At 48.5% G+C, this 13,741-nt stretch overlaps 2 protein-coding genes across 2 annotated transcripts; both read left to right on the top strand.

The window, feature by feature from the left end:
• The first annotated feature begins 6,180 nt into the window (after positions 1-6,180).
• LOC135398443 (uncharacterized) lies at positions 6,181-7,086 on the top strand. The gene has a single exon (XM_064629844.1). It carries the CDS (start codon positions 6,181-6,183, stop codon positions 7,084-7,086), a length of 906 nt encoding a protein of 301 aa, XP_064485914.1.
• A 308-nt stretch (positions 7,087-7,394) lies between these two features.
• LOC135398442 (uncharacterized) lies at positions 7,395-9,299 on the top strand. Its single transcript, XM_064629843.1, has 3 exons — positions 7,395-7,557; positions 7,612-7,797; positions 8,953-9,299. The coding sequence occupies exons 1-3, from the start codon at positions 7,395-7,397 to the stop codon at positions 9,297-9,299; spliced, it is 696 nt and encodes a 231-aa protein (XP_064485913.1).
• Positions 9,300-13,741: the final 4,442 nt, after the last annotated feature.

Raw genomic sequence — 13,741 nt, 5'->3', positions numbered from 1 at the left:
GTTATTGGGGCTAACAAAGGTCTCTCAGTCCGTGTGGTTCAAATGCTATCATAGATTTCAGGATTTCGTAAATGGGTTAATTCTCATCTGTGTTATTTTCTTCTCTCAAATCAGGGCAGCCCATGTGTATGGCAGCTGAAGTCTTTCACCAGGGTAACATGCCAGGACAACTCCAGCAAGTGCTCTGCAGGTCACCTCCAATATAAAGGAACCTACCTTTGATGCACTATGTCCTCATAAGATTTTGTTCCTGCTACAACTCTGCGCTTTGTTTCGCATTACCAAAAAATAACCCTACCACCCATTATCATACAAGTGGTGTACTGCTGTGTTCAACCAGTTCAACTTGCTATGGGCATCCTGCAAGGCCATGCAGCTACTTCAGCCCTTATTTGCTGGTAACACTGGTGCCAATTGAGCTGTGTGACAGTGTAAAATGGAACATAACCTGTGTTCTATTAAAAATAAAAAATTATGCATGTATAGCATATAATGTGTATATGTAGATGTTAGGTCTTAGTTGTTGTACTATTTGAGCTAACCGTCGACATTTCAGCTGTTTGAGCCTGTAGTACGAATTACTTGTTTTTTTAATTGCAAAATATAGGGCATGCTACGTGACTATGTGGCTTCTTTCCAGTTACCTCAACTGGTGACTTCAAGCTTATGTAACACAATAATATAAGATGACAATGAAGCAGGCGAACTGGTGTCGTGAGATTGTGTCCCCCAGTCTTAGGGTTATGGATGTATTACACAGTATTGGAAACCTGGTTGAACAATAAATTCGTTAAACGACAAACAGTTATGAGAAATAAATACGATGTGCAGACTACTCTTACACAATACGCTGCAGCTGAGTTTCTGTAGGCATGGTGGTTGGCAATGCTAAATGTTGATTTACGACGTGCTCAACATTGAATACAGAATACGTGTCGTGCTCATAAATAAATTATTGCGTGAAACATATTCTTAGGCAAACAACAAGTCCTTCGACGGAAGGAAATACAGCCATCTGTAGAACAATAAATAAATAATAATAATAAAGTAAAGCAAATAAGTAAATAAATAAAGTAAAGCAAAATCGCCTGAAGGCGGGAAGCTGCTTTGAATAATAACAGTAATGATGTCGAAGAACACGAGTTGAAACAAAGTAAAACAAAACATTAGACCACCCAGTCTTTTAGGATAATTCGTGCAAACAAATCGAGCAACGAAGGGGGCATCTTCCAAATATCACAGTCACACTTCACAACGCACTTCCTTTGTTGTCAGATTGCCAACACGTAAACATAACTGCAACTGACGTAAATATAACTGCAACGCCCAGCAACCACCAGACACTTTCCATTGGTGACGGAGGTGCAACCAATACACGTTGCGGTGAATCGCTAGAGGCCCACATAACACGTCAGCAAAACTCAAAGCCACGGAGGTACTTGAGTTCCTTGTTGTGAACGGCCGCAGAGCAGAGGACGAATACATTCGATGAAAAAGTACAGCTCACATGTCATACTCGCGAGCTAAACTGTAGCAAACGATTCACACGCAAAAAGCTGTTCATTATAGCGTGGTATCCGAACGCCTCCAACCAAGAAAACGTAATGCTTCAACTTCAACCCTCAGACGCGACCTTGTGACCTTCTACGTGCGACTCATGGAGGTAAGAAACTAAGGAGATGCCCTAAGCGCCTCTCCCAATGCAAGCGAGCGTGCTGTGACCCGCGCATGGCATTGTGGTTAGTTGCCCACACACGTGACCCATAAACGTCACGGCAAGACGTCATAAAACATGGCGCCCACCATGTCCGCGGCGTACCTTACCTGAATACAGAGACGAGCTGCGGCCGAATAACTTGTTTTCGCTTTCATAACATCTTTGGAGTTAGAAGTTATCACACCCGTTGAAACACAAGATAGATCATCTCAGTGTGGAAGCAATGGATCACTAAATCGCTAGAAGACGTACGTACGTCATCGTGGCATTGCCTGGCTTCTCTTCTGTTTTGCTCAACCTTTGCTGTGATTTATCACGCGGCGAATGTTGAAACACCCCATAACCTTCAAAGTATTGTGCGAATGGACTCCTTGAAGGTAAGAGGTTTCCTGAAGATGAGGTTTGCTGAACTTCCAAGTCTCCGCGCAGACCGCCATAACGCCGAAACATGTGGGGATCACGTGACTGGGCAACTAGATGGGCGTGGTATTGCCAGGAGCGACCGCTAGAGGGGTCCCACGGCTCTCCGATCTTATAGCCCTCTCCTTAGTTTCTTACCTCCATGGTGCGACTGGACGGCGACAGCCACAGCGGGCTCGCAGCATTACTTGCCATTGTGCAACACCGGTGACGTAACGGGGTACAGAAGTGCGGTCCATACAGTTACACCATCGACGGGAGAACGTGCGCGGGAGAGGAGGAACGTGGAAGAGACATTTCGAGCGCGCGCTTCTTACGGAGTGGAGCGATTTCGTCCGGAAAAATTTGTGGCATATTAGTTTCTCGTCGGGAAGAACAGTTTCCAGCGAAAAAAAAGTATGGGGGTTCGGGAAATTTCAAAGTCCCTTTATTCTCGCTGAGAATCGATTTCACTCCACCTCGAAGGATCGACCCACTCCAAACTACCCTACCCTACTACAGAAGATGGAGAGTCATCGCGTATGAGTACAGATTGTTCACGTCGAGGACTAGATAAAAGTCTTTTCTTGCTGGGGATCGTAATCGATCCCCCCTCGTGAGTAGCCCGACAGAGCCTCTAGAAGCTGTTACAAATGCCTCTCGTGATTCCCTTGTCAGTCGTTTTGTACACCTCTTGGGAGTTGGACTTTGGTGAGCTTCAGAGCGCTGCTCCATGCATAACTGGCGGGGAACATAGTGCATAAGATATCTATCCCATCTTTCTGACATCACGACGTCGCACAGCTGACAGGTGTCGAGAGTAATGTAGCGACACGTGCGACCATCCAAGTTTCCTTGCATTTGAACAATTCGAAAATCTTGAGGGCATACTTTTAGTCCTCGTTCGTGATCTCTTGATAGTTCAGGTCGCTTGTGAAAGCTTCTTTTGGCAGTAGCGTGAGTAAATTGTATGTCTCCATACTGCTGGCGAAGGTGATGGATAAATGCCCTGAGGAGTTGCGGAAATGGTCAACAAACGTTTGACAGGTGCCGCCGCTGGCGAGCACCATTTCGACTAGGTTAGACAAGGAGAGGTTGAAGCAGTGTCTCGATGATGACAATAGTGCTGTCACACCCTTGATCTGGACGGGAGTAGTGCTGGCATGATTCTTAATAATTTCGTGATTCAATTACTGCAGAAGGTAACCGCAAGGGGATAGATGCATGGCTTTAATTCTGAAGGAAGAAAGCATCATTGTTCAGTTCTCTGCCTGGCTCTCGGATGGAAGGAACGTGGTAACTTTGTCCCCACTTTGTTGTGATTAACAGTGACGTGCGCGTGCATGTCCGACTCTGGTGGATGGTGTCGGAACACATCGTTCTGCACTCCTCGTGACTGCTGTTGTGGTGGACAGTGAACTCATTTGTTGTGTGCCTAGTCCTTTTTGTTGTTTGCCATTAATGATGTCCCTCGTTAGCATATTTTACTCCTGCTTTCACAGCAGTTTGCATTCCTCTATCTCGATTATAAGTGTTTTTCTTCTTGCTTGTCCAGAGCTGTCTTAAACTGCTCAGACATGCCTTGATAACGTCACACCTGACGTCCCAGGATGTTCAGAACTCGTGGTCACAAGAAGGATGACGGCGCCACCTAAAGTGATGCTTTGCAAGTAGGTAGTCACCTGTTTCTGTAACCATCGCCCCAGCGATGGTCAGCGGCCATTCTGAACCACTTCCTTCATGATGACATCGTTGATCTTCAATTAAACTGTTTCTCACTACTATATTTCTGTCTCTTTTTTCTGACGCCGCTGGTTGTCGGCAACACACAGGGTGGTGTGGACACGAATCAGATGGTCCCGAATTAGTGTAATGACTCACTGGATGATCCTATTTACTGTGGGGGTCCTAATTACTAATTGCTAATTAATGGCGTCCAGACCCTCTGTGTGTTGCTGGCAGCTAGCGCTAGCTGGCAGCTAGCTCACACCATACTACTGAGGAAATATGTGATTTCTTCCGGAATAGTCATTCACTTGTCTACTCACCCTACTTATCGAAACGCCGAATAATTATGCACGGTTTTGAGACACAGCTGATGATAGGGAACTGGTTTTAGGAATGACCTAGGTCGAAGCTGTTGTTGAAAATGGAATGAAAATGGGAAATATCGTCGGATAGCTCGTAATTTTTCATTGTAAATTATTGCCATTATGTACAACAAACATATACAATAACAGTGTGGATCATGTGTTTCCTTTTTTCTCCGAAGTGGTGGAAAGTACGTTATTAACACGAAGTTCCGTGAAATAATTTGTTTGCAGTATTAATTCATAGCAAGTCTATCATACTTAATGTGTACAGCAAATTAAGCAAATTCTTTATCGTAGTTGGAATAGCAGTTTTCGTATTTTGGGTTCCTTATTTTTCGACCCTTCGATAATTCACTTTCATGGCTTCTCGGCCGTCTGATTGTTCGGCGTTTTGACTTTCGGCCTTCTGATAATTCTTTTTTAATTCTGTGTTAGCGCCGCGAACCAACTGTGGCTATGAGCGACGTACAGGCGTGGACAGCTGGGGAGAGGACAGCTGGAAGGAGAGGGGGACAGGGGGTTAGTATGCTTCCTGGGCAGACTTCAGGGGGAACTGTGCCGACATTCGTCTGGAAAGTCTTCGGAAAACCCAGGGAAAACCTCAGACAGCACAGCCGGTGACAGGATTCGAACCCGTGTCACCTCCCAGTCTCGGCGTGGAAAACAATCATCGTAACCACTATGCCACGGGAGCTGGTCTGATAATTCTGCCTTATAAGTTTCGGCGTTATGATTGCCACCCCCTTCGGAAGCTGGAATGCCTTTTACAGACATAGAAAGTTCGTGGATTCGTGTGGTGAAATACGAATGTCGGATTTTTAAACACGGTATATCATCTTACGAAGCGATTGAGCATTCTCGTTGATTTTCCTTCTTTCGAGAACGTGAATTTGGGTTTCGGGTTTGGGTCTCCGATTGCGCGAGCGGAAAAAAAAAGGTCCCGTGGGCTTCTGTGCTCCGAAAAATATAGTTGGATCGTTATCAACAGCTGAGGAAACGGATCATAGCCGATTAAGGGCTACCTTTCTCCCTCATTATGTGTTGAAATAGGGAAACAGGCGTTTTTCAATATTAACATTGAATTTAATGAGCAATAAAAGCTGCGAACCGTTGAACGAGGAACACGAACGCGGTTATATCCGCTGCACCGCTTGTATTGCGTGTATTGCGTCTGTTCTTTCAATTCCTCTCTCCCTCTATTTTATTTTGCTGCGTACAGACAACGCGGCAAGATTAGGAAGCGATTCTCCAACAACAAATGTATCTGGACTATGACAGGGGGTGATCCACCATGGTGATTTTCCAAAGTCCTGCTACCTTCTACGTATTCCGGGCAGATGTGTTAAAAAATGGTAGCCGTATTTTTTATAAAAAGAAAGTACTACAGAATAGTGAGCAAAATGGCACATACCTTCTGTCTTCGTACCAATAACATGGAGCGCATATGCTCACAGGGTGGTACTCCTGTATCATATATCGTATCTCCTATATGGTATTTTCCCATTGTTTGTCATACACAGATTTTGCAGTTGTCCTCTCATAGTTTAGTAGTTTCACAGTAGTAGTAGTTTCTGCACAGTTTCTGCACAGCTTCACACGGTGTTTCCTGTGAGACAGCAGGTGGCGACAAAGAGTGACATGCTTTACTGGGGGGATATGTTTATTGAAAAAAGGAAGTGAGGAAATTGTTCATAAACATCGACACAGAAAAGATGCAGGGGACAACTGTAAAGCCCGTGTAAGACAAACAGTAGCAAAATACTAGTGTAGCAGCACTAGCTGCACCACCACCGCCTTTGGCCACATGACCCTTTTCTGGCCTGCCACCTCGCGCTTGCGAGATGCGAGCGAGTTAGTTCTTTTTCCACTCGAGCGACCGCGCCAGAACGGTCAATAAAATAGTCTGGTCCGACTTGACGCCTCTTGTCTCCTGGCCTCACTCAACTCGCGACAACTGGTGACCCGGACGTGATGGCCACTGGACCCCCTTCCGCTACTGGCCCTCTCGCAGGACCAGCGGGCCACTTTCCGCCAGTCCAGCAAGTCCCAGGACCTCAGCAACAGAACGTTGCGGTGCCCCCTATTGCGGCGCCCCTGTTGCCCCCAACTCAAGTTTCCGCCGTCGCTCTCAAGCTGCCGACGTTTTGGGCCGCCGATCCCGTCGTATGGTTCGGGCAAGCTGAGGCACAATTCGCCCTTCGTCGCATCAGTGACCAGCTGACGAAGTTCTACCACGTCGTTGCCGCACTTTCCCCTACTGATGCTTCCGAGGTGTGCGACTTGGTTGCCTCCCCACCGACACAGTCACCTTATGCCGTGCTCAAGACTGAATTAATTCGCCGGACGTCTATGTCAGAGCAAAAGCGATTCCAGCGCCTGCTGACCCCAGAAGAACTCGGAGATCGCGCGCCTTCTCAGCTCTTACGGCGTATGCGCCAACTGCTCGGCGACCGTCCCGACAGCGCCGTAATCGACGATTCCCTGCTCCGCCAACTCTTCCTCCAGCGGTTGCCGGCCAATGTCTGCATGGTTTTAGCTGCTGCTGGCACCATGAGTCTGAACGACCTGGCCAACCTTGCCGACAAGGTCATGGAAACCACCGCAGATCGCAGCTGCGTGGCACCACCGCAGATCGCAGCTGTTGCCTCGCACCCCCTTTTCCGCCTACGGCTACTTGTTCCAGCTCGTCGCAAGCAGTGGACCTTTCTCAGCTCGCGGAACAGATATCCAACCTGCAGCTGGATGTCGCAGCCCTCCGCCGCTGCAGTCCTTCTCCGTCTCCAGCTGGTTTGCTGGTATCATCGTCGTTTCCGCACCAAGGCTCGCAACTGTATACCACCATGCACTTTCCAGGGAAACCCCCGAGCCGGTCACTAGAGATAGCGGATGGTGACTCTGGCACTCGTCCTTCCCGCCTCTTCTTTGTTCTTGACAACAATTCCGGACTAAAGTTTCTTGTTGATACCGGCGCTGACGTCAGTGTGCTTCCGTCCTCTCTTTTTCGTTCACCAAGCAAGCCAACGTCCCGCACCCTGCAAGCTGTTAATTCCACGCCGATTGCGACGTACGGAGAGCATTCTCTCACTCTTAACTTGGGCCTCCGTCGCTCCTTCGCGTGGGTTTTCCTTGTGGCTGACTTGCAGTACCCTATTCTGGGAGCAGACTTTCTGAGCCATTTCGGTCTCATGGTGAACATGAAAAAACGCTTGCTCTGGGATGCAGAAACTCGGTTTCGCGTCAACGGCATTCCCTGTCGCCATTCACTGTGCAGCCGCATCGCCCGCTTCAAGGCTGGAAACTGTCCATACTCCGCCATCCTGCAGGAGTTCCCATCACTCTTGAAGCCATGTAACACCTAGCGGCCTGTGATGCACACAGTGACTCACCACGTTATCACTACAGGTCCACCCGTGCATGCCCGTCCTCGTCGCCTGGCCCCCGAGCGCCTCACCATTGCGAAAAAGGAATTCGAACACATGCTCCAGCTTGTAATCGTACGGCCTTCTTCCAGCAGTTGGTCATCAGCCTTGCACATGGTGCCGAAGAAGACCGGGGATTGGAGGCCGTGCGGCGACTACAGAGCCCTTAGTAAGGTTACTGTGCCAGATCGCTACCCCATTCCGCATGTTCACGATTTCGCCTGCAATCTCCACGGCATGACCATGTTCTCCAAGGTTGATTTGGTAAAAGCTTACCATCAGATTCCAGTAGAACCCTCCGATGTTTCCAAGACTGCCATCGTTACACCATTCGGCATGTTATAATATCTCAGGATGCCCTTTGGTCTGCGAAACGCCGCCCAGACCTTCCAACGTTTTATGGATCAAGTGCTGCGCGGCCTTCCCTTTGCGTTTGCCTATATACAGGGTGTCCCAGAAAACGTGTCATTGAATTATAATTAAAAAACTACACCACCTAGAGTCATGCGGTCAATGGCATTTGTTCTTACTGGGTTTTTGCCACCTCATCATGTGAATGACGTGTAACGTAAGTTTAATTATGTAAATTTTTGCGAGCTTAAGTCGGAAATTTGCCTAGTAAAGGTCACTTTTTTACCCCACCAATGTGAAGAGCGTGTCTAATTTTGTCAAATTAATGATAATTGACGGGGCTATTCAGGGGCTATCCCATCGGAAAAAATAGCCGAACATCATGCTCTACGGAGGTCGCACAGAATAGCGCACGATGAATTTTTCAGCGCAATCTTTGTCAGTCCGACGAAAGGAGGTTGGAAACCCAGCCCTCCCCGACATCGCAGAAAGAGATAAAACAGGCACGGCTTATCACGTTCGACTTTCGCTGGGATAATGCCTTCCCTCTCCCAATTTTAGGAACTGTTACTTTTTCTACTATTATTCTGTGGGCTTGCTTCGGAACCTCTTTTCGTCGCACTGATAGCGATTGCGCTCAAAAAGTCATCGCGCGCTATGGTCCGGTGCTGCGAAAAGCATGATATTCGGCTATTTTTTCGGATGGGATAGCTCGTGAATGTCACTGTGAATTATCATGAATTTGAGTGAATTCGGCACGCTCTTCATATTGGTGGGGTAAAAAAGTGACCTTTACTTGGCAAATTTCTGAGTTCAGTTCGCAAATATTTACATAATTAAACTTGGAGTACATGACATTCACATTAGGAGGTGGCAAACACCTAATAGGAACAAATGCTGTTGACCGCATGGTTCTAGGTGGCGTAGTTTTTTTATTATAATTCAATGACACGTTTTCTGGGACACCCTGTAGATGACATCCTCGTTGTCAGCGGGTCCCCCGAGGAGCACGAAGACCACCTTCGCGCGCTTTTCCAGCGTCTCCAAGACTTTGGCATTGTTGTGAACGCCGCAAAATGCGAGTTCGGCAAGCCATCGCTGGAGTTCCTCGGGCACATAATCAGCAGTGACGTCATCCGCCCTCTCGACCACAAAGTTCTTGCCATACGCAACTTCCGAATGCCAACATCACTGCGTAAGCTGCGAGAGTTTTTGGGAATGGTGAACTTTTATCGACGATTTATTCCCGGCTGTGCACGCATTTTGCGACCTCTGACCGACATGCTGCGCGGTACGCCCTTTTCAACGCCGTTTTCGTGAACGGAAGAAGCGAACACCGCTTTCCTTGCTGCCAGGCAAGCCCTGGCAGACGCTAATGTCCTCGTCTACCCGAAACACGGCGCGCCAACTAACATCATGGTTGACGCCTCTGACCATGCTGTTGGCGGTGTCTTACAGCAGTTTATCAACGGGCAGTGGAGACCTTTGTCCTTCTTCTCACAGAAGCTCTCTCCAGCGCAGTCCCGCTACAGCGCGTTTGGCCGTGAGCTGCTCGCTGCCTATTTAGCCATCCGCCACTTCCGGTATTTCGTCGAAGAAAGAATGTTCTACGTCCTGTCAGACCACAAGCCTTTGACTTACGCCTTCCTCTCCAAAGCTGCCGACAGTTACACTCCCCGTGAAGCCCGGCAGCTGGCCTTCATAAGTGAGTTCACCGTCGACATTCGCCAAGTGAACGGAACCGACAACCCTGTAGCGGATGCTCTGTCCAGGATGCACGTCGATGCTGTCACCTTTCCGAAGTTGACGATGGACTCGATGGATTCCAAGATCGCCGAGGTGCAGCAGTCAGACGAAGAACTTCGGAAACTGCGAGATTCTACCACCACTCTTTCTCTCGAAGAGGTGCCTCTGCTCGGATCGCTCCTCAAGTTAACTTGCGACATCTCCACGGGCAGACCCAGGCCGTTCATTCAGGTTTTCCGTCGCCTTGTCTTTGATAGCGTGCATGCTCTAGCCCACCCTGGTATCCGCGCCACGCAGAAGCTGCTCACCACCCGCTTTCTATGGCCATCGATGAACGCCGACGTCCTGGCATGAACCCGCGCTTGCCTCGTGTGCCAACGTGTGAAAGTCAACCGGCACAACAAGGCACCTTTAGCAGCCTTCCCGCTCCCTGACGCCCGATTTTCGCACGTGCACATCGATCTGGTGGGCCCGCTTCCCCCGTCGCATGGTCATTCATACCTGTTAACATGCATTGACAGATTTACGAGGTGGCCAGAAGCAATTCCCATAGCCGATTCCACTGCCGAGATCGTTGCCGAAGCCTTTTTGCACGGCTCGATAGCCCGTTTTGGTGTGCCGGCTACCCTTACCACAGATCGCGGCCGCCAGTTTGAAGCCAGGCTGTTCACCCAGCTCTTGGAGACCCTCGGCACACATCGGATACGAACCACCTCATACCACCCCCAAGCAAACGGGCTCGTTGAGCGTTTTCACCGACACCTTAAGGCCTCCCTTTCCTCCGCGCGTGAGCGTACCCAGTGGTTCGCCGCTCTTCCTACAGTGCTGCTCGGTATTCGGACGGCCATCAAGCAAGACATTGGCGCCTCCAGCGCAGAACTCGTCTACGGGACGTCACTGCGTTTGCCGTCAGAATTCTTCCATCCTGTGCGTCCCGAAGCAGCCGAGCCATAGTCATTCCTTCGCCAACTCCGTTTGACACTGTCCCAGCTCTGCCCTTCCCCAACCCGACGACGCCTTCTTAGCCATCCCTTCATCAGCCCCGAGCTTAAAAGCTGTACACATGTTTTTGTTCGCCGGGATGCCGTTCGTAAGCCTCTTCAGCCTCATTTCGACGGCCCCTTTCAAGTTCTCCACCGATACGCCAAGTTCTACCGTGTACAGCTTAATGGCCGCGAGGACAACATTTCCATCGATAGGCTGCAGCCCGCTCACCTAGACCCCTCATCTCTGGCGCATTTCACCCAGCTGGAAGTTTCTTCCGACTCTTTGAACGAGCCTTCCGCACAGCATGACGATCGAACCGCCCTCTCAGCTGCATCTCGACCTTTTCCCGTGCGCTCAGCTTCCAGCAAGCACATATCGTGGGATCTGCACCGCACTAACCGCACTGTCCAGCCTGCGGATTCAGCATCATATTTCTCCAGGAGGAGGAGGGAGGTGAACTAGCTGCACCACCATCGCCTTTGGCCACATGACCCTTTTCTGGCCTGCCACCTCGCGCTTGCGAGATGCGAGCTAGTTAGTTCTTCCACTCGAGCGACCGGCCAGAACGGTCAATAAAATAGTCTGGTCCGACTTGACGCCTCTTGTCTCCTGGCCTCACTCAACTCGCGACACTAGCATTCAGCGAACTTTATCACTGGCGACGTAATCACGGACAATTGTTCACGGACAGTCGCTCACCAAAAAACTGCTGAGGCCGTGGCTGTGTTTTTATGTGGTGTGGTTTTATTTCTCATTAAGGGCTCTCATATACTTGACTTTTTTATGTTAGCTGAAATTGGGTATACCTCGAAATGAAGTGCTCGAGATCCCCGTTGCAAAACAAACTACTGCAAATAAATGTTATCTGATTATAAAATGCACAGTCGCGCGCGTGAAACTGACAACAGCGAGCATAACTAACCTGGACATAGAAATGCAAACACTGAACTTAGACTAACCTAATAATAAACCATCCGACGTGCTGCGCCGTCGTGTCCGCCCTGCTGAGTCGAACAGTCGCTAAAATGTGGCTTTCGTTCGCTACACCGACTTTCACAGACGTAAAAAATTAATGACTTTGAGTGGTTAACTAGTGATCTGTTTTTTAAATCTCCCCACGGCTTCTTTCTTGGAAGACCATGGTGACGCAGGTATGGCCGTACCGAGAGCGGGGCAAGGTCACTTGTGACAATTGTTCACATTTTATTCATAGGTCATGATTTTTTCTCAGACGTCATAATAATATCAACTTGTGAACACCCGCACAGTCCGCAGCGTTCCTCTCCAGGAAAGGAGGCGAGGTGGTTGCACGCTTTGCTCCTGGAAGAACTTTGCTTCCCCAATTGAAAAAAAAAAAAAAAAAGGAAACACCTGTAGGAACGCCCTATGGACGCAGGTAGTCCTGACAAAGACGTTTCAGGCGCGCCTGCAAGTGGACGACCTTTCGTCTCGCCCTGTTCACTGGTGGATTTCCTAGATCTATTTGAAGCAACGTAAAAAAACAAACAAAAGAATGCAAAAAAGAAGTTCAGCTAACATAAAAACACTAAGTGCCATAAACGCGAAATAAAATCACAATATGATTGTGGTGAAAGAGGCGGTAATTGTCCGGCTTCAACGGTTCTGTGGTGAGCAACTGTCCGCGCCCCCTAGCGAACTAGTGCAGCGAATTTTATCGAATTGATGTTAACCATTAACACACGAAAAAAAAAAAAAAGAAGAGAAAACCTACGTCCTTCAATTTCAACAAATCGGGAGAGCGAATAATAACACTCGGCAGGGTGTGATGTGCCTCATTGGCTATCTGCAAGTACACTCTTAAAAATGAACTTCACCGCATAGCACGCTCCTAGCCAACCATTATCTCGAATGATATCGTTATCTGCCCTGATTTGTTGAAAACACGGGGCGTACGCCTTTTCTGTGACAATTATGAACAGCATAAGTGTCACAGAAATGGCGTACGCCCCCCGTTTTCAACAAATCAGGGCAGATAACGATATCATTCGAGATAATGGTTGGCTAGGAGCGTGCTATGAGGTGAAGTTCATTTTTAAGAGTGTACGCCCCTGTATTTTTGGCAGCGCAGGCGCTTGCAGGACCATCTTTTTTAATCCACACAACCAGGTATCATTTTTCTGGGACCATATTTTGCGGGACCATTTTTTCCGTGACAATTTTTTCCTACACCCCGTGAATTTCGGGGTCGGAGGTTTCGCAACCGGGAATATACCGCTAAGCTAGAATCTGGCTGTTTGCCCTTGGCTCCGCCGCTGTTTGTGGATAATAAAGATCAATTCAATTCAATTCAATATTGAGGTTCTCCCAAAAACTTCATAAGTTCAGAACTGACTGAGTCCTGCAGCGAAAAGAAAAGAAAACGGCGAATTATTATTATAGGAGGCGAAGGTTCAGTTTGTAAGCATTGTTTCAGCATCACGAACATTACAGGACCGTCCTGTTGAACGTTACTGGAATGGATGTAATGTGTCCGTAATTTCTCGTACTCCGAGGTACGTAATGGATGTAATGTGGCCGTATAATTGACGTTTCATGTGAAGCTTTGCAGGGCTTGCGCTAACAGGAAATACGAGAGGTTCTGGACTCAGACAACACGAAACTTTTTAGGGACATCCCAAACAGGTCCCAACATCCGCAGTCCCACAGGCGATGTATCTCGTACATTGGTTGGATGTGCGTTTGAAACGCAGCATTTGAAATCCGCGAAATCGCCCTGTGGATGCCAAATTGGGACGTTCGGCAATGAGCAGTACGGAAAGCGGCGGGAAGGAGGCCACTCTGGCGTCCATTGTGATGCGTGTCTGCTAGTCTGCTACGGAACTGTCGTAAGCAATGACAAGCAAAAGTAAGTATATTTAAACTTTCCGCAGTCTTGAACTGAATTGTTATGTGACTACTATTGCGGGTGCAGGCCCATCGTGACCACGTCAGTCAGATGCAGCTGAAGCAGTCCTCCTCAGGTAACCGAGGATGCGGCTGTAGAGTATGTACCACTGCGCCAATCTACA

This window comes from Ornithodoros turicata, chromosome 6 (assembly GCF_037126465.1).
Source record: "Ornithodoros turicata isolate Travis chromosome 6, ASM3712646v1, whole genome shotgun sequence".
NCBI classification, from domain to species: Eukaryota; Metazoa; Arthropoda; class Arachnida; order Ixodida; family Argasidae; genus Ornithodoros; species Ornithodoros turicata.
The sequence above is the reverse complement of the archived record's forward strand: the minus strand, read 5'-3'. Positions and strand labels throughout refer to the sequence as shown.